This window comes from Oculina patagonica, chromosome 2 (assembly GCF_052425735.1).
Source record: "Oculina patagonica isolate OP01 chromosome 2, crgOcupat, whole genome shotgun sequence".
NCBI classification, from domain to species: Eukaryota; Metazoa; Cnidaria; class Anthozoa; order Scleractinia; family Oculinidae; genus Oculina; species Oculina patagonica.
The window spans coordinates 30,809,709-30,831,349 of NC_135759.1; the positions used below are offsets into that span (position 1 = coordinate 30,809,709).

The 21,641-nt window shown below is 39.6% G+C and overlaps 3 protein-coding genes across 5 annotated transcripts; 1 reads left to right on the forward strand and 2 right to left on the reverse strand.

The window, feature by feature from the left end:
- Positions 1-6,056: 6,056 nt before the first annotated feature.
- Positions 6,057-7,207, reverse strand: LOC144641968 (adenosine receptor A2a-like). Its single transcript, XM_078500977.1, has one exon. It carries the CDS (start codon positions 7,163-7,165, stop codon positions 6,209-6,211), a length of 957 nt encoding a protein of 318 aa, XP_078357103.1. The 5' UTR covers positions 7,166-7,207; the 3' UTR covers positions 6,057-6,208.
- Positions 7,208-10,632: 3,425 nt separating this feature from the next.
- Positions 10,633-12,410, reverse strand: LOC144641969 (D(1A) dopamine receptor-like). Its single transcript, XM_078500978.1, has one exon. The coding sequence runs from the start codon at positions 12,380-12,382 to the stop codon at positions 11,321-11,323; it is 1,062 nt and encodes a 353-aa protein (XP_078357104.1). The 5' UTR covers positions 12,383-12,410; the 3' UTR covers positions 10,633-11,320.
- Positions 12,411-15,001: 2,591 nt separating this feature from the next.
- Positions 15,002-21,641, forward strand: LOC144644091 (D(5)-like dopamine receptor). 3 transcript variants are annotated; one of them, XR_013569033.1, is made up of 3 exons: positions 16,964-17,354; positions 18,901-21,074; positions 21,117-21,641. XR_013569033.1 is itself a non-coding variant. In XM_078503508.1 (2 exons), the coding sequence occupies exon 2, from the start codon at positions 19,168-19,170 to the stop codon at positions 20,242-20,244; it is 1,077 nt and encodes a 358-aa protein (XP_078359634.1). In that variant the 5' UTR covers positions 15,002-15,085; positions 18,901-19,167; the 3' UTR covers positions 20,245-21,641. The 3 variants fall into 3 exon arrangements, 2 of the variants coding, with proteins under 2 accessions (XP_078359634.1, XP_078359633.1); XM_078503508.1 differs by lacking the exon at positions 16,964-17,354 and adding an exon at positions 15,002-15,085 and having other exon boundaries at positions 18,901-21,641; XM_078503507.1 differs by having other exon boundaries at positions 18,901-21,641.

Here is a 21,641-nt window from a genome sequence, read left to right on the forward strand (position 1 = left end):
AGATCATTTCCACCTTTTGAAAAATGGATTCCCAAGGGAAGGGCATTATCTGGAAGAGAAGAAGAATTATTAGCTGGACCACATTCTTTAGCCTCTTTTGTGCCAGAATATGTATATAAAGAAAAGGGAAGACGTCCACACACATTTAAAGCTGAAAAAAGTGTTATCTGCCAAATAGGGCTTCCAGCTTTAAGATTTGGAACTATTGAAACTATCCTTTTGCACAAATTTGCAAGTTGTCAGTATGTTTGGTTTGTCATTGCATGGTTCCCCCCACCAAAATAACATCCGGAATCTTGCCTATGGTTTAGTGAGGATGTAAAAGTAGAGCAGATGTCGCCAATCTTAATTTCAAAAGCTTCACAGCCACCAGTAATTGCCAAAGAGGAAGATCTTATCTGGTTTCTTGATGCTCCAGTTAGTGGCAATCAGCGACTCTAATCGCATGAATAATAAAATGTCAGTGAACAAATATAGAAAACTTCACAGAAAGTGTGTGTGTATAGTATAATTTACGCAAGTGTTGCTGAAATATCAGAAATCAAACAAGTGACTAAACAAAGGCCCTCAGTGGGTGTTAATTTTTGAGCGTTAACAAAAAAAAGAAAGCTTAAAACCAGTTTCCCTCCTCTTCCAATCTTCCAAAACCTGTAGTGTCCTCTTTATAACTTTAAGTTTTGCAAAAAAATTTATACTTGTAATGTACCACTTCCAGATTGTTCTCATCAAAGATGTGGATTTTATGTTGCGCTTCCCAGTGATTATTAAAACAAACGAGCAGCTAGAAGAACATTTTCAATCGCTTCATACTTGAAAACAAGGGAGTGTATCCCCTCACACTATTAAACATTAATTTTAAACTTGCGACTGCAAAGAAAGTTTTAGTAGCTAAAGGAATTAAAAAAATTTAGTTGTAATCATAGTTCATTTAAATTGTACTTTTATATTCTGGGCTTCCGAACTAAATGAATAGTTTGTTTCTGTGCAGGAGAAAACAAACATTTTTGGGAAAATATTTTTTAAATTTAAGACCATTATATGCCAGTTGTAAACAAACCTTCAATTTGTTCAGTTCTTGCTCACTTTTTTTCTTTGGAAGTTCCACAATACAGCAAGGTAGTCTCAGCACCCCCAAAAATTGGGCACTGGTGCCACAATTTTTTTGGGACTGGTATGTTTACATGTCAATAATTGGGAGAGCCGTGCCCAAAATTGTTGGCACGGTGCCACAAATTTGCCGTGCTGATTTTTTTTGCGCATGTAAATGGGGTATAAAGTCGTAGAAAAACCTTTTCACTCTCCTCGTTTTATTTCTCATTTGGAGATTTATTGACTAAATGGATTTCAGAAACTGTCCATGCCAAATGCAGTGACCCACACACATGGGCAACGAACATCATAAACGGGCACACCAAATATGTTTATGTTTCACCACATATCAACAAAACTGCTGATGAGGTACTGAGAGTGTTGAAAATTTACTGTTACACGTTTCCCAAACATGATTCTTTCTGAAAATGGATAGGAGTTCAAAACCAAAAAATGGAAACATTATGCAAAGAAAAAGGGATCAAGCAAGGGCATGGCTCTCTGCGTACCCCAACAAACAGGGACCTTGTTGAAAGATCAAACAGGTCATGGAAAGAAGACATGAGGGCTCTAATAATCTCTACAAATAAAGAAACCAACAAATGGTGTCAGTCTTCCATGGAAGCTGCCTAGGTGAGAAATATTGCCTACCACTGTGCTATCAAGCAGAGTCCTTATGAGACAGTGTATGGCATTAAGCCACACAGGGAGCATAGTAAGCATACGTAAGCATAGTGCTGATCTGGAACCTGCACATGCAATTATAAGGACAACCAGACAAAATGTATACATAAATAATTTGAATTCTCGAGAAGAAGCTGAAATGCCAGAAGAACTCAAAAGAAACACAGAAAGGCCAGAAAAGGAGCATGGATGGACAAAATTTGGGAAGATTAAAACAGATTGTGTTTGGGTAAACTTGAAAAACGTCGGCCCGACTTTTTTCAAGTTTATCTCAATTTGTATGAAAGTGTCAATTGCAATGCGCGAAAATCATCCTTGTTTGTTATGTGGACGTGATTTTGCCAATAAAAGACTTTCTCTGCCAATTTGAAGTTAAGACCTCTTAAATAACGAAAATAAATAAAATACCGTGACATAGCTCCTTAAGCCAGGGGCGTAGCCAGCCTATAGGCCCGTAGGCCCAGGCCTACAAAGCTTTCAGCCCAATCGTATTTTTAAAATGTATGATGATAGAAAAATTCCGGCTGAAACGCTTTCAAGATGAAACCGAAAGCAATCTGTAACGTACCTTAGCTATATATATTTTGCAATTACCAGTAATTGCGAAAGGGCCCTTTCGCGATGAGAACATGGCTCATCTAACAAATGCAAACTTGGAAGCCTTTAAGACTAACATAGACTAGCCAGGTGACAGACAAACCCACAATGGCATACGCTGTAAAATACAAGTGGGTTTATTTTGGAATGAATGAAAACTGGACCAAATCCTTCCTATGAAATATTACAATTTAGGTGCTATGAAATACACATAATATAAGCAGAAAAGTATAGAACTTACTTTGAAGAGTCTTGATCCAAAAATATTTCTGCAGCAGACATCCTCCGCCCCACCCCCTCGAAAAGTGGCCCTTACGGCTGATTGACCAGGCTTACAAGTCTCAAAAAGCTGGCTACGCCCCTGTAATGCACCTATCAATGTTAAGCCCAAGGGAGGGGGGGAGGGGGGGTCAGGCTAACTGTCCAATCATTTTGTCCCAGCGGTGGGGTATTTCACTTTTTTTATGGAAAATGTCAAAATCCCCACCCCTTGCCCGACCCCCCCCCCCGCTCGGGATTAACATTGATAGATGTATAAGCAATACTGTATGTCTTTCAAAAGATATGCAATGTTGTCATGTCTAGCATCTTGTCGTTGGTTTTGGATAATTTTGTACTATTTTCTAAACTAAACCAGAGAAGCTTTTTCTATGTCGTATGGGAAAATAATGCACTGCACAGTTTAGAAAAGCAACTGAATGCACTTGCCTGTGGCTCCTGCATCCAAAAGCAAGCCTGGTCTCTTTTCTTATACCAAATAAACCAATAAATTATAGGTCAATAATATGGACACACTCATGTGGTATAACAGTGGGTATAAGCTTAACTCTCTTCTCAAGTCTTGAGTACCTGAAGTAGATTATTTTGGCGCACCGACACGGGCATGTAAAACGTTTTGGCGGGAAAACAGTCCGTCCCTTGCACGCACTGCATATCGGTCTGTTAACCAAGATGGCGACTGGTCCATTAAATACATATAAAAATCGAAAAAAAAGGCTTCGACTGCATCCAAATACGCAGATCAGTTAAAATTACGTTGCTTTTCTGCAATAGGTGAAAATATGCGAACCTTCAGCTCCTACACTAGACACAGAAGACCAGAATGCAGCGGCGCCGCCTGAAGGGGATTAGCGCTCAATTTTGCTCGGTACGCTGCACTCATTTGCTTAACTATGAACTAGTATATCGCCGCCAATAAAGAATTCACAACTTGTAAAGTAATATATGAAGACAAATACCTTTCCATAACGCTTTAGTGAGCGAATGACGACCACTGAAGCTTTCAAAACATCCTCTTTCTCCGCTCTCGTGCGAGACGCTGTTAAGGATGGGGTTGTTTTGTTGTTTTTTTTTTTTTTTCATGTGACATCAAGGAGTTGAATAAGCATGCGCCGTTTAATATCCGCTGACCTGAGCCTGCGCGTTTCTCGCGCGCTGCGTCGCGCGTAAATGTCTTCGCGCGAAGCCTGTGAGCAGGCTACGGGTAGGGACGCGAGCGACAAAGCCTCTGATGTTTTCGGCGAGCGAGGCGACTCAACGGCTCGCGGTTTCGTTCAAAGCTTTGCCGCTCGCGCCATTGCCCCCGATCGAAAGCATGGCCGCAGGCTACGTTGCGCGGCGCCCCAAGCCTTGTCCACACTCGAGGGCTTAATTATTAGTGCTTTGCACGAGAAAAGGCCACCGGCCCTTCTGCAACCCTTATTCTCGTGCAAAGGCCCCGCCGGCTAAGAAGGACAAGCGGCCCTGCAGGGACGAGAACCCGGTGAGAGAGTCACGTGGTTAAGCCTTACACTCTAGAAGGCCCGGGTCCATCAGTAGCAAAGCAGATTTCGACGGCTTAAACAACAAGACGGTTCAAAATCCGCCAATCACAGCCCACAAGTATGACCTTCTGAACTTGAGGGCTCATTTGCATGAAACCAACACCGGTATGAATCGGTTTTGATCGGCTCTTTTCAAACAGCACGTCGAAAGACGATGTCGAAAAATGAATGTAGAAAAATAGCTATGCATGTAACACTGAAAGGGGGTGTAAATTTTATTCCATTTATACACACTATATCGACAAAAAAACAGATACTTTTCAAAATAAGGTTATATCTGGACAAGGGAGACCAGATTCAAACAAACGTACCCGCCCAACTTTACCATCCCCTCCCTTTTAAAGAGCGTACAATAAATTTTTATCTTCTCTCTTGTCTTTTTTTGCTATGGGTAACCCAAGTTGGCTGGTGGTCAAAGCCAACTAAGACAACTAAACTTATCACTGGCCTTATTCGATGCAACTGTTCTCAAATGCAAAAAAACAAAAAAACAAGCGACAATGGTGTCTTAACAGATAAAAGACAGTTGTCTCACCAACTCTGGGCTTTTAGGTCATTGGTCGACGGACCTACCTGAGCCAAATCGCCAAGGGAAAAGCCCTGGGAACGAGGTTGCTACCTTGTACGGGTTACTTCCCTCAAATGAGAATTTTAGAGAATTTTTGAGAATTTTAATATACTTTTTATTTTTATTTATATTCAATGTTTATTTTTACACACGTACACATTCTAACGAGAACTGTATGTACTCCTAAGTGTCACGTGTATAAATAAAATTAGATTGATTCATTGATTGATTCATTGATTGAGGGCGCTAGCCGCATTAAAGCTGACGATGAGACGAGGAAAGTTTTGTAAAATCATGTCAGATAACCAGAGATGCATGTAACACACGGTTGGAAAAAACACTTCTCTGACTACCACAGTTATGAAAGGTTGGCATGCATGTGTTAGTATTACTCTTTACTCGCATCAGTAATTCAATTTTTGAGGGGTGTGTACTACTTGAACGAAACAAAATTCGGTATAACAAACAAATTAATTAAAAAAGTAAATGAATATCTACATAAAGAAATGAAAAAGGTTAATGAAAAAATTTAAATGCTGTTTCGATGAATTGATGCAACTAACAAGAGCCCGGGGGTACTCGACATAATTTCTGGTAGGAAGGTGCGGCCCGGCCTCCTAAACCCTGACCCTGTTTAAGACACGAACCTCTGACTTTCCTACCCTGTTTAAGACAGAAGGCCAATTTTTGATACCCCGCATGGTCTAAGACATAAACAAGTACCTCACTGGCTTTGTTGTGATTGTGAATTAAGCTAAGTATCAATGCCGAAATCAACGTAAGTCAGAATACGGAAGAATTTGTGAAAAGTCGGCTTGTTACACCTCTGCAGGCATGTAAGCCTATCCTGTTTGACATTGGTCCATGCAAAGATACCCCATTTAAGACAAAAAAAGGTGAAATATATACCCCGTTCAAGACAGAAAAGCCTGAAAACCATACCCTATACCCATACCCGCACTTCCCCGTTAAACCCTAATAAGGGAGTGCCCTCCCCCCCCCCCCGGGAGAAAGAGAGACAGATATGTAAAATGGTCATTTATCGAGCGATTTGTGAGTTCAGGCGTTGACCATTTCCAATATGTTCTCTACAGCGTTTATGTCTCTGCCTCTTTCCACTCATGTGTATAAATGGATACTGACAGATAGCTGGAATGGAGCAATCTGACAAAGTGCTTGGGGGAGGAGTACTAAGTCACTTCACGTACATGGAAACCGTGTTAGTTACACCGATGAGCAATCTGCATGGCTCATCCGACAGATCCTGACCCCTTTGTCAGGACTAGAGCCGTTGAAATTCCCTGGCCTATCATGTAGAAAAGTCCAATCGATACTGAGCCCGGCATGATAAAGGTGTTTCAGTTGCGGACTCTAACAAAATGGTTCAGTTGCCTTCTTGTTTCTCTTACCCAAGGTTTGGAAGAGGGTTGAACTTTACCCTGAAAGCTCAGCCCGCCATAATTTGAGGATCATCTAGATTTGAAGGTGCTTGTGAGACAGTTGACTTTCTCGCTCGTCCCTCCCAGGTAGCAAGAAGAGGATGTATTCTCCCGAACGCTCGACGGAAACTACTCATTTGCCATGCGTACAAAAACTGGTTAGATGAAGAATTTACAAGTATTAGCAAATACTGAAGGTCCCTACACCAGTGTATGACGTCACAACTGCACGTGCTGCATAGATTAATGACGTAGATCATAACACAAGATGGAAAACTGCATACAAAGAAAGACAGTAAAATAAAAAAGAAACATTTCGTTACTTTCTTTTCTCTGAGAAGCCCTCGACGTTGCGCTGTCTGTCCGAGAGCAGATCGCATGTGTTTCTCGTGAGCGTTAAGACTCTTAACAATGCGAACGAAATAGCAAACTAGCAGTATAAGAGTTAAGATTATGGCTGTGTTGGCAAAAATGAAGGCCAACATGTAAAAGCCAGTGCCAAAGTAAAGAAAAGGCAAACCGCAGGATATAACCCATATAGCAATAGAAGCAGTTATAGCACTGGAGGAAGACAGTTTTCGTATGGTTGTAGAAGTCACAGCTAGATAGCGATCTGTTGCCAGTGCAGCTATACTCAACACTGAAGCAGTTGAGGTCATAAAATATGACATATAAACCAACCAACGAAGACCGAGGACTTCACGTGCCATTGCTTCGGAGCTGTGGTACCAAACAAACACCGGCTCGGTAACAATGCCAATGAATGAGTCCGCTATAGCCAGGTTCAAAATCAGATAGTTGAACGATGATTTGAGCTCGTTGTTTGGGTCTTTGATGATGGCCCAACAGATAAGCAAGTTGCCGGGGACTGTGATTACACACAAAATGGCCGAAACACAAGCAGTAGTGACGGACGTAGGAAATGGTGCCCATACATCGTCGCAGAGATTGGCTCCGAATGTCATCGCGAGTTAATTCACAACTGAATTCAGAATCCAACGAGTGCGGCGTTTTTTTCAGTTTAAATTATCTTGTCATCTATCATTTTCCGGAAATTTGCGGGACAGGTTTCTTCATCAAATCTCCTCTCCCATTCAAAATCGGTTACCGCTTACTGAAGTGGCTTTTTTTACTTTGTTACAATTTGACGGTATCTCAGTCTCGTTATATCCCTGAAAGTAATAAAGATTATCGATCACAACATGCAAAACCTATACGACAACTAGAAAAGAAAGTGGATTTAAAACTGCACAATAAATATCGAAAAAATAATTTCATTAATTCTGTGTTGGCTAGTCGTTGCAAAAATGGAGCACTTTTCTTTTCTGTTGTTGTTGTTGACATTTAGCAACTTAAAAGATGAACTGCTGTTTTTAAAACGAAATTATAACGTCTTACCGACGTATTTCTTTGCTTTGAATATTAGTTTTTTTTCACCTTTGGTCCGGCAAAGTTGAATTGTGTCAAAAATCCACTTATCCTTGTAGAAAAGCTTAAAGGCAGATGTTTTAGTTGGCTTAGCAATATTACTTGCGTGTTTTCGGTTGGTGATGAACATAAGTGACATTTTCCGGTTGAATTTGAATTAATTCTAACAAATATCCGATTTCAGTAAAATTTGTGTAATAACAAGCAGCTAGAACAGCTAGAGATCTTTACTTCCGAGATTTGCAGTGGTAAGAACCTGAGATGTACGCTAGGTAAAAAACAACTTCACGGTAAGGAGAGGGATTGTGTTAGATATAACAAATAATTACACAAGGAAATGTTAGGGGCAAAACTTACAAGCGCAGCTGCTGCCTGCGGTAGTACATTGTAAAGCGTTTCATAACATTTGGTGTGGTAAACATGTTAGGAAATTTACCGGATGGTGTGATAGGGATTAATTAAGAATTTTGGCTTTTATCGACGACACAGGGACTCACCAGGACGCGTGTTTTTTTTTTCATGTATAATTCACAACTACAAGGCATTTATTTTCTGAAAATAAACACACAGAACAAATACATAGCTATTTGCTATAATTACTTGTATCATTGAAAGGAACTCGTTGTTATGGAAATTACATACGAAAATGAAGCAACACAAGATAAAAAATAATCGGAGCAACGACAATTGATTATAATCCGAAACTGAAATTAAAATTGGAATTTATAATGCAAACGAGTAAAAGCGATAAAGATCAAGTATTGACACTGATGCGACACATCAATGAAGAAATGGAGAAGAATGGTTGTTCTACACATGCCAGGTAACTCCTTTAGTGTATGAGTGCGAAAGAGAAAGTAGACTTACAACAACAAAAACCCAGTAACTGAGGACGAAACTGATTATTGAAAACAAAACAGCATAATCCTTTCAGGCCTAAAGCGTATAATTTCGATTCAGTGTTTGTTATAGAGTTAATTACTTGAACAGTCCTCTCGTATGCAAACTAACAAGGGAGAATCTCCAACGGAACCATGGCTTTTTGTTTGCATGAAAATCTCGTAGACTTTTCCTCACATCTCTGAGCTTTATTGTCCATTTTATTCTATATTTAACGGCTTTCCTTTCGTGTTTAAGTTCATGATTGGTTAGGAATAATTGGCAACACATTGCCGAAATAATTTTCATCAACAACTTTATTGGTTAGCGTCGTTCAGTGTCGATGGTAAGTGAGGGAAATAAAAGGTCTTTCACGGGATTTTAGTTCGCAGTGGGAGTTTAAAAGTATCCCCCCTCGAAAATTCACAACAGTACGGGACAAGACAACCTGAACACAAATGCAGTAACAAAACCAATAACAACATCTAGATAAAATACAGCAGCCAGAAAAGAAGAAATCTTTGCCGAGGAAGATAAAAGCGCCAAACTTTTAGATCAAGCGCTCTTTTATCCGTCCTCCCCGCTCTTCTGGTAAAAAAAGAGAACCTGATCTCAGTTTTAGGATTGGGTTCTGAAAATTATAGTATCGAATAGTACTCTATACATGTAATTCCAGTAATATCATACGGTTTCGTCTTCTTTATTTTGGTGCCAAGAGAAATCTTTAACTCCCCACTCGGCAAAGTGCGAAGCAATGCTTCTGATGAGAAAACCGCATATCGGTCCTCTAAATTCGATCATTATCGGAGAAAATCGAATAGACTGGGTGAAACACACTCGCCTTTTGGGCGTCACTATCGATGACCGGCTGGCCTGGTCACATCATCTTACAGATGTAAAAAAGAGTTTTGTGAACAAACTGAACCTCTTAAAGAGGAGTTCGCTCTTAAGGAGAGACGCCCTTCTGGATTTGTACTTTAAGGTCATCCTGCCAGCAGTTCTTTATGGTCTTGTCGTCTGGGGCGGTTGTGTTAATGCAGAGCAACTAAATTCTTTGGAAGTGCTCCATTGTAGGGCGGCCAGAGTGATCAGTTACAACTTGCCCCGCGATATGCCATCCGCTGAAGTCTACCAGTACACGAAATGGAGCACACTAAACTACTTATACAAACTCCGGATAATTAAACTATTTTACAGGGTGGTAAACGGTGAAGCACCAGCTGCATTGTCACACTTAGCGAAAAAAGCCAGAAGAAACAATAATATCGTGGTCCCTAGACTTAATTCATACTTTGTAAAAAATTTAATTGGACATAGGGGGGCCATCCTATGGAATGCTGTTTCGTCGTATAATACAGGATCCCAATTTTCGGTTTTCTATCGAAAAGTGAAAAATGACAATTACATTAAGGAGCTTAATTTCAATGCTCAGTCGGTTCAGTCACTCCCTAGGCATTACAATGACTTTAAATGTTGTTAATTGTTATGTAATTAATTATTTTTATATAAGTTACGATCCAATTTAGTATATAAGTATTTAGTAGTAATTTAGAAATATATTAGTTTATTAGTATTTAGTATAATACACGACCCAACAAGCATTATGCTTTAAACCCTATCGTGTGTAATGATGATGATGATGATGATGATGATGATGAAACTTGCACTCCGTTTTTTGCTTACATTATCTTTGTAACCTCCATCACAAAGCTAGGATAAATTCTTAGCGTTTATTTTATAAGAGAAAAAAATCTTCCTACATAATAATGTGAAAGCCTAGCCTAATATATACTACTTATTACCGAGAGTGAGGTCATACGGGGATCCACGAGGCCTGAGATGACCGAGGAGCGGGCCACAGGCGAGAGATCCGTGACCGAACGGACGAGAGTTAATGGCCTAGCGCACAAGCACCGGGTGAACCCCGCCTGTGGCCCCGCGCAACAGAAGATCGGAATGCATCTCAGGTGAAAAGATAGTACATGTCGGTATGTCGCGCAATGCGCAGTAGCTTCCACCAAAAAACCATGAAAAACCCCCGAGCCGAGAATCTATGCCCGGTCTTACAAGAAAAAGCCCGCCAGCAGCCAATCAGAGCGCGCGTACTATTGTAGCCATATAATAATATGAGTTAATTGAATTTGTGAGAAAGTACCAGAAACTGAAAGAACTTGTATAACCTTTACCTGTGGCTGGGTTTACTTTCACTTTGCAAATAGGACAATCGGTGTTTTTTCTGAAAGTACTAACATTCAGTCCTATACCCAAGCAAACAGAAGTTACAAAATTCTCGACAATAAATGTAACCAAATTTCCACAATAGCTTATTTTGAAAAAGCGCGATTTCCTTGGCTGGGAGTATCCGTGACAGCACTTATAGAGGATAATTGATTATTATTGGGAGGGCAGGGAAGCGGCAAGTAAAAACTTCTTGACTGAATGCCGAACGCTGAATGCGGCAACGCTATCATGATTTCAGGGTTTATTTTAAGTCTAGCTGGGGTTATCAAACAAGAAGCCACCTCTACAGGTGTATTAGGGTGGATTCTCTCGAGGAAGAAAAGTACACGAAATGTCTTCTTCCTTTAGGAAACACGTGTTGACTGGTTCAGTTTGTTCTTCCATGCTGTTTTCTAACTGTTTCGTTATCTTCAATAATTAACGCAGAAATCACCACTGCATTCAGGGTTCCTCCCGGTATTCCGCTGCACTGTATTTGTTTATCGTGTCCCCTCAAATAATACCACCCGCGTGAATACTCATGGCTCAGGGACTAATTTTGCTAGACTTGTTACCCTTCAGTGCACGCTATTCTAAAATGGTAAGAAGCTTTCTTCTTTAGCTAAAGTTATTGGATTTGTTTCACCGATCTCATCTATGGCCACTAAACGAAGGTTGCCAGGTTCCAGAGGAATCAGTTCCATTTCATCTGCAGAATTAGAGTCAGCGGTAATCAGTCCATTAGTGTTGATGATCGGCGCAGTGACCTGGTACGAGACTGTCTGGCACAAAACCGCTGAAATTGCTCGGCGAAAGTTCCGTACTTTCCAGGCATACAGAAACTGATTTAAAGAGCAGTTCACCAACGGGAATAAAAACTGCAGGTCCCTCAGCCAATGAATAAACATGCAGTCACATTCGTCACAAAAATTGATGACGTAAATCATGATAAATGACGGTAGCAAACACACAAGGAATATTGCTAGAATAGTGTAGAAAGCTCGTGTTAGATTTCTCTCCATTGATATGGCGTCCAGCTTGATTTGAGTCTGTTTAAACCAGTGCCAGCGAGAGATTTGAGCTTTTAATCTTTGATGGATGCGGATGTACGAAAACGTTAATATACTGATTATTATGACGAGAGCGGTGTTCGTGAATATAAACGCAAACAAGTAAAATCCAGTGATGAAGTAAAGGCATGGTAGTGAAACAGATATCACCCATATCAAGACCGATATCATGACGATTGTTTTGGTTGATAAGAGCCTCTTGTAGTAAGACATCACTGTTAGATATCTGTCCAGGGTTAGCGCAGCAAGACTCAACAACGACGCTGTGTATGAAATAAAAAACGTCAAGTGAATAATCCAAATGTTTTCCATGACCGGGTATTTCATGGCTTCCCGAATGTGGAACACAATAAACACCGGTTCAGTCAAAGCTCCAACGACCAGATCGCTAATAGCCAACTGCAGAACGAAATAGTTGAATGAAGTCTTTAGTTCTTTATAAGGATCCTTAATTATTGCCACACAAACTAGAACATTTCCAGGCACAGTGACCAGGCAAAGTACCACAGATACCGACGCCGTGAACACGGACAGGGTAAATGGCGGCCAAATTTCTTCACATAAATGCTTGATAAAAGGCATCATTCTAGGCTTGGTTCAGTTCACCAGCATTTTCACCTGTTAAAAAAACATTAGTTCAGCATACCTTAGAAAATTTAACTGCCACTGTATTAATTCATAGCCTGCATAGCTGGCGGTATTGTTGGGTTTTAATGCGTTGTCGCGGCTTCGCCGCTTACTTGTGCGCGCTATAAAACCCAACAATACCGCTAGCTACGCAGGCTAATTAATTCAGTGAAGATACAATAGCCTGTTGAACAGGGAGCCTCGCGAGGCGTGCGAGAAGTACGTGACGGCCGCGCGCGTTCGCACTCTACTGAGAATCCCGCGATATCGTTCATCCTCACTAATGTAATGATAGTCACTGTGCAGAAAGATAATCTCGTGGCATGTTTTTTTTTTCAGCTTAGATTCATTTAGATGCAAAACGAATGTCTTTGATTGGCTGGCACATACCGAAACAGCTGTAATGATTTCGTGGAAAATTGCTTTCAAAGTGCGTCTGCGAAGAACAGTCCTTTGTCTGATGGGATTGCTTAGGCAGGCCGATAGCAGTGCAGATTTATTTGCAACATAAACATCTACTGAAAAGCACATGAACCTGCTTTTTTCATCACGGGGATGTTTAATTGTTCTTGCATCAATTAATCGCATTCCAATGTGATATACTCACTGCCACTGTGGATTTCAACTGCTACTAGTCACGGAACTACTTTACTTGATTGTTGTTCGATTTAAATTCTCACTTAACCTTAACGTTTTAGTAATAGATATTTTGCGAAAGTGAAGAAGCTTCAAGAGTAGTTTATGCGATAGGCGGCAAGCAGAGGTTCCGGCTCAAGCTATGAAACGTCACGTGATACGAGCCTAACGCTTTCCTCCTGACCCCCCCCCAAAAAAAAGAAAAAAGCTCGTAAATCTTTGCTGATTTTGTGGTTGTGGCGAACGATGAAGGGCTGCTTCAATGACAGGCTGTTATCTTTAAGAGTCAAGTGCAAAACAAGTGTTGATTAATCACGCGTACGAATATTTTGATGAAAAGCTCGGTTTTGAATCTCAACATTAGTGAAACGGTTTAATATGCCAAGCCGCCCAGGCCAGGGCAAAAAAGAAGCATCGAATCCGAAATTTGGAATTAATTTTGTTGCCTTATATTTTAAGATTTTCCGTTAGACGTACTGCGATTCGTTGCAATCTATGTAAAGGTTATTTCCTACGTACAACTTAGAAAAAACCTCGAGTGAATATGCTTGTTTTCTTTTTTTTTTGAGTGTTATGAAGTTTGACATTCCAGGATCAGTTTATATCAGTTATATCAATTATCGGCAAAGAGTTAGGCGCGCTTTGAGGCATGTTTATTTTGGATTATGTAATTTCGCAAGGACCAATGCCACGTGATAAGAAAGGTAAATTGCAAAGAGCATTTTTTTTATTCTCGTGGTACGGATGCAGTATTTATTTTATGGGGTGGCTGACCTAATAAGAGAGAAGTGGGAGTATTCGTGGAGTAACAGGTTTGTCAGGTTTGTGAAAGGGTGGAGCGGGAGCTTAAATCTTATTTTTATTATGTGGTAAGTGAAGATGGTAAAAGGGTAGGTCAAGCTTTCGTATTTCGTTCCTTTCTGAGGTTTTCACAGGAAATTCTCACACCTTAGCTTAGCAGACCTATTCAACTATTCTTCAACTGAAAAACGAGATACAAAATATCTGTGAGAAAATTCCCGATTCCGTGATTCCAGGTAACCCAAAGTTTTCACCCGGTGAGCGATGAGAGCCATTGTTTGGCGGTCTTGAAATCCAAATCAGACAGAATGTTTACATAACTATTGAAGGGAGTGCTGACTATTTACAAAGTATTGGAATCGACCTGACCTTATCAGTTTTAAAACAAAAGTAGTTTTATAGCTCAGCGCGAGACGACTGTACGCGTCTGTTGCGAATGAATTTTTTGCTTTCCTTTTGCTAGTTTTGGCAGTACTTCTCCCTCGGACTTCTCTCAAGCCCACTCAAACAGAAATGTCACGCAAACATCAATTACATGTAATCGAAGGTTGACGTGACGGGTAAAAATAGAACAAAGAATAGAAAGAGGTCTTGGTTTGACAGGCGCTAGGCGCGAGATACTGTATGATGAAATCATCGATTTGATCTTGCATCAACGTTTTAAAACAAATGTTGTTTTAGTTAAAGATGATTTCGCAAGTTATAATAACCTCCGACGAATCGGGTTTCTTGCAATTCATGCACAATAAGATCTATTTTAGGAGAATAATTCAGCCGGGCATTCGTGCATGCAGGGATCGACCTCTTTCAAACATTTGCCTGAAAATATAAAATGTTTTACCTACCATCACTGATCCCGCTGTTAATACTGTGACAGACAGTGGAATCCTTCTATTTGTGCCAATTTATTCGAGCTGATGCGCCACCCTATCACTGGACAGCCATTTTCTCGCTGCAAATTATATTAAACGGTTTACATCTCCAAGCGCTGTCTCTATTAAGTATTATCAGCACTTGATTTGACCATCCGTCATCTGCACAATATTGGGTGTCACAAAAATATCTGGATTATCTCTAACTATAAAGCTTCACTGCTGAGATGAGATTCAACTGAACTGAGCTCGGTGTGCTGGCGCGGCCGCAGAATCAGCGACGCGTATTTTTATCCTGGAGTTACTATATATGGTATCTCAGGGGAGGAAAAAAAGCTTTAAAACTGACAGGGTAAGAAAAATGTTTGTTTTTTATAGCATAGAAAAACAGTTGATAATAATTGTTGTCTAGAAATAACCAGTCGGATAGACGGCTTGACCTGGTGCGCGCGTGAGCGCGAACCTGACAAGACATGTACGGTACCCGTGTTTATCGCAGTGTTTATCGTGCAACGAGACTGCCTTGAGCGCTAAGTAGAAAGCTATAGAAAGACAAGAAAGGCGCAATTGTTAAGATTCAAACAGAACAACACTTGTTGGCATGGTATACGTCCAAACACAGAATAAATACACATTTGGTATTCACATTTTCCAGCTTCGCCAAGCGCAAGAAAAACTTACAAAGTAATTATGTCTAAGATCTCTAGATCAGAGTAGTAGCTGAGTATTCCACTGGTAATGCGCTTTTTCTAACTTTAAACAACACAATCACTACAGTGACTGAATAACTCACCCTAATCTCAAATGTTGCTTTTCCAGTCTTTATTGATGCTACGATAATATACTGAACAAAAGCTACGTTTGGGTACCTGTGGTATGCCATTAATGAATTCCGAAAATTCCTTGAAATAGCTAGAGTTCAGTAAAAACTTTAATTTCCGCTCTTTTTGTATAGACCTAGACAGGACAGGAAAGATTATTACATCGAGAACAGTATAATAACACTGATCAGGTCTACTTTTATCTATTAAAGGCTGATTAAAGATAGGCAGATTGCTTTTTGTAAAACTACCTTGGACCTTGCTTTTGTACACAAAGTACCAAGTACACTCACCTTAATTCTGGAATTGGCAGGAATCTATATTTCAAAGGGATCGGTATGCTCGTCGGAGACCCATTTGAGTGTGGGTGAAACTTTCTTTGACCATAAAAAACAATTCTCTTGCCTGATTGGTCTAATCCGCCAATTATGGCGGAGATTTTTATTTCTTCATGTCTAGCCCTTGACGAGCTGAAAATATTTGAACACCCCAAGTGAGATAAGAAATTCGCAATATAGACCTCATAAACGAAACGGCGAACATCCCCGTCTATTTCATATGCGTCTTAAAATTATTTCATATGCCCCTCCCTCCCCCTAACCCAGGGACCTTATGCTGTGGTGCGAAGCGAAAGAGAACTCAATTAAGCGTTAAGCCGGATTACTGCCGATTATAAGCCTTTTTTATGTGTTACGTAATTATTACTTCAGTATTGGGTGGGTACAAAACAAAGACCGAAGACCTAAGACCCAAATGTGGACAGGAAAATGGTCTTGAACAGATATGTCTTTTTAAGGTATACAATCATACCCCCTAGCATATGAGACCTGATTAACCACCCCTATAACTTTTGCAACTTTTTCCTCTTTCAATTTTAAAATTAAGTAAATATCTGACAACAACCCACACATTAAGAGCTGCAAATTAAGCTATAGTTTAGGGGTATACCCAAAATATAGGCGGAATGAGATGTTTTTTAATGTTGTATTTTTTTGGTTTTGTCACCTTTTGAATTGAAACAGTGACCTCCTCTGGGTCTGTTAGTATGATTTATGACATACCAGAAACAATACTTTTCAAATGGTATATTGTATGTGGTCTTTGGGTCCATAGTTACCGTTTTACAAAAATGTGGTATTTCCCATGGGAGTGAAAGGGTAAAGGGGGGTTATGTACAAAACAAAGACCCTGGTCAAACGTCCGGTCGAGAGTCATGTCCGAGACTCTTTCATTCCAGACGATTCTGACGGGGTCTTCGTTTTGTACTTTTGGTGGGGCTAGGTACAAAATATAGACTCTAGTAAATTTGATGACAATGTCTGATTTTTATTTCCAGCGATTTAAAGGCCTTTTTTGTTGTTTGTGTTTTTATTAATATTCTGAAGTAATCTAGAAAGTTCGTATTTGATAAAAATATTTCTGAGCAATTAAATTATTTTTTAAAATTTGAATATCAGTGAAGAGGAACAGAATTCTTTGTTATTGTAGTCGTTGGATGACTGATTCGATAACATACTTGTTTATTGAATTCAATATTTTTAAACGAATCATCTTAATCTCCACGACTAGACGCTACTTTGTGATTACGACAAGTCACGACTGCACTAGAGTGCCCCTGGGAACAAATTATTTGCATCCCTGTGGAATAAAACCGGATATAGGTGTTAGACACTGCAGACAAATCAATCTTCAAACTTAAGTGCGTTGCTACAACAGCCTGTATCGACTGAAGGACTACGTTGCGTCCATCTATCCATTGCGAACAAAAACAGTGCTAGTCACAAGACGAATCGTGCAGAGGTAGGAAATATTACTATTCGTAACTTCACCCTTACCTTTCCTATATTTGTATTTTGTCCAGGGTTTGTTATAAAACTCACGCATTACGACATCACTGCCACCCGTACGTGATTGCGCTCACTGCAAAGCCGATTAAAAATATTACTTATAATTTCCAGATAATTGCTATTTGCATCTCACTTTTAAGAGCGGAGAAGACGCCAACAATGTGAATAACTCGATTCCCTGGTACGAAATACTCGAAGCACAGTCGCAAATTCAGTCTTGTGGAGACAAGTTTTTCGTGCAAGTTTTAGATTATATTTTCAGTCTGGAGTTTTCTGAAGCGTGAACTTTGACGCATGTTAGTTGTCTTCGTCTCTTTTATCGACTAAGCTCTTGACTACCACCAGCCTAGATTCTATGACTTCTATCTAGTATCTGTGCAACTGATGCCAGTGGCTGCTTTTATTAAAACAAAAGCACACACATGCTTTGCTTTTCTAAAGAAACTTATCACGAGCATGATAATTTTTGGATTGCATTATGGGAATATTTCTTTTGTACATGAACAATAGATTTCCTTTCAGCGAACAATGATCGGACAGACCCAATTGTTAGTTGAATTACTGTCTGTGCAAAGAACCCTTCCAATCCACGGAAAAGTTTTTCTAGAACAAATATCCGTTACAGGTTCTGATTGTGAAGTGATATTACAATAATTTTGAGTTTTTAACTTTTTGCACATTCTTTCTTTAAGCTGAAGTTTTCTGTATAAAGTTCAGGGGACATTTAAATGGATAAAAGCGAGCAAATATAAGTAGAGCAGACACCATTGTAAATGAATACAGCTAATTCGAGAAAGGTTGTCGGAAAAAAAGCACAAAAGTGCACGCGATAAGACCGAAAGGTTTTATGGGTAGAAGTAGAACGATGGCGACATGACAGACACGAATTTTCAAGTTTTCTTTCTCTTCAGACATGTGGAATTAAGGTACGCTGGAAGAAGAATTTTCAAAACTGAAAACACGCGACAGTAAAAGTAAAGCTACAGAAAAAGGCCTCCTGAAAGAAAAAACAGAAACTTTATGTGCAATAATACAGCCTTGTACCTTGCGTCGCGTGCACTTTTGTGCCTTTTATCGACAACCTTTCTCGAATTTGCTGTATATAGTAGTAGACGTTGTCAACTCCATTTTATCAGTTGTCAGCAAAGTTTAATATTATTATCATTAATTGGATTAGGATATTTTGTGATATCTTACAAAATATTTTAAAATCAAAATGGTGGTCCTCACCGGATTACTGTATTCACAAAAACAAATCTAATCATTGGTTTATTTTTTATTGTACGTTTTTTATAAAGGGGGGAAATGCAATTTGTTTTCATTTATAAGATTCGCTCATGCATGCATAACCTAAGAGATATCTCTGTTGCTAAGGGAATTACCTCGTTGCTATGAACACTTATCCACCCCAACCTCACCCGGTCACCATGAGTCCAATAGTGTATTTTATTACTTGATATTCTAAACAAAACCGCTTACATAAAATCTCTTATTCTTAGACGTATCAGCGATGTCACCTATCAAAAGGAAAATAATAATACGTGAACCAGGACTGAAGAAGACAGCTATTGAGAAGAATTAACAATTTGTGAGCGTCTATAAAAAGTGTATGGAAAAGAAGAAAGCTGAAGAAACGTAGAGTTAAAGCTTAAAAAAAAAACAACAGGTTCATTTACTCAATTCGAACTGTGCACCCCAGCAGTGTGAATCGTAGTCTCTGGTACAAACATTTTCCATTGGATTCTATCAAGAAGAGACTAGAGAAGATGGTTTTTATGACGAACTTGTGCGAAGACGTGCAAGCGCCATTCCCTACTTCGGTGGTGACTGCAGTTGTTTCAATGGTGCTCTGTTTTATTACCGTGCCAGGCAATATTCTAATTTGTATCGCCATTATAAAGGATCCATACCATGAGTTATCTACTTCATTCAACTACTTTGTTCTCCAGTTGGCTTTGAGTGATGTCATCGTAGGTATCTTCACCGAACCTGCTTTTGTCGTGTGGCATATTCGCGAGGCTCTTAACTATGGTGTCATGGAAACAATATGGATTGTCCACCTTACGTATTTCATCTCATGCACAGCCTCACTTCTTAGTCTTTCAGCTCTCACTCTGGATAGACATCTAGAAGTTGTTTCTATCAGAAGGAAACTCTCCTCTTGTGCTGTAGTTCGTATCTCTGGGATGATATGGCTTTTATCGCTGACAATACCTTTTATTTACTTCGCAACCGGATTTTACCTGTTCGCGTTTCTATTCGCCAACACTGCTGTTATTACAACGTTTGTAATCGTAACATTTTCGTACTGTCGAATTTATTTCAAACTAAGAGCCCAAGTGGCCAGATGGCGTTCATTTTGTCAGGACCACGTTGCGTCGAAAGCTATGGCCATGGAAAAGCAAGTAACAAGAGCATTTAACTTGATATTAATGTTCTTTATTTTGTGTTTGATACCATCGTGCATCATGATATACATTATAAATCTATGTGACAAGTGTGACTGCATATTCATCCACTGGCTGCGAGATCTACAGTTTCTTCTGACGTTGGTCAATTGCTCGATTAACCAGTTCTTATACGCTTGGAGAATGCCTAACTTCCGAAAAGCCATAGCTGCTATTATTTGCGGTAAATCAGCAGTTGTGAATCGCTGTGCAATTCCACTATCTCCTATCAAAATAACGATATCATGTAATCAGAGGGGCAGAATAGAAACACTGGAGTTTGCATCCCCCAAAAAGTACATGTACATTACCGATACCCCGGATGATACAGGTGACAATAATGACAATAACAATATGCAACAACCTCAAAATGCTATTCACATAACGAGTGTATAGAACGCTTAAAAATGGTTTTCATTCTGCCAAAGACAGACGAATCATAACAAATAGAAGATTAGTCTCTTCCAGTTTTAGACTTAATGGAGACCTCTAAAGGCAGTGCCTCCAACTTACCTCTGTGGTCATACTTACCTGCCTGCCTGCCTACTTACCTACCACATCTGTCTGCCTCCAACCTCTGCCTGCCTTCCTACCTAACTACCTACCTGCCTGCCTGCCTGCCTACCTACCTAGGTACGCAGGCAGATGTGGGTAGGTAAGTATACCAACCTCTGCTTGCCTTCCTAACTACCTACCTGCCTACCAACCTACCTATCTACCTATAGCTACCTACCTACCTACCTACCTACCTACCTACCTACCTACCTACCTACCTACCTACCTACCTACCTACCTACCTACCTAACCACCCACCCACATACCTACACACCCACCTTACTACCGAAGGTAAAGTACAAGATAAATAATATACCTAAATATCGAAAAGGCGTTAAGTAAAGAAAAAAAAAACAACTCTTTATGTTACACCATACCTGCATACAGCTGTTATAAAAATTACAGTTTTGATAAAATAAAGCACCACACTAGAAAATTCTACTGCAGTACTACGACGCCTTAAAACAAAAAAATTAAGATTTAAACTCCAGTTTCATGTATTTTTATGATTTACCTGTATGACCTTCCTTACATCAGTTATTTGGCTAACGAGTAGCGGTTGCACCTTAAGGACAGAATTTCTGCTGTCTGTCCGTGATTGTATACAATATATCTTATTGGTTCTCCAGCACAAACTACATACACTGGAATTGCCAACAGAGAGAAGTTAAGTGAAAACATGATCCTTGCAGTTGTGTCCCCTTCATACTCAGCATTTCGCAAATTAAGTTAAAACAAGAAAGGAAAAATTACAGCCTTCACAGTAAATCAACGATTGGAAGTCGAACGAAATTTATTTGGTAAATTGGATTGCAAACAATTTATTGATCCATATACCTTCGATTGTGCTACTATATTCCAATGCAGTTCAACTCAATAGCACCTCGAAATATTCTTTGCAGAATTAAAAGTGTTCAGTTTTTTCGTCTTTTTCTTGTAAAATAATGTGATCAATTTACAAAAGCAAAAAGGTGTGGCTATAGAACCAACCCATGGCCAGTCACCTGCCAAATCTAGCTGTAACTCAATACTGGGGTTATTAGTTTAAAAATGTGTCTCTAGACATGAAAAAAAAAAAAATACGCAAAACACTATTTGTGTCACTGTGTATGCGCATTAAAACTACATATCTATGCTGTAAATTAAACGAATCCTATTATTGGGTTTATTCTGTCAGTAAGATCTTCAAAGAGGAACATGCTGATGTAAAGCAGTATCTTACTACATCATTACGACAA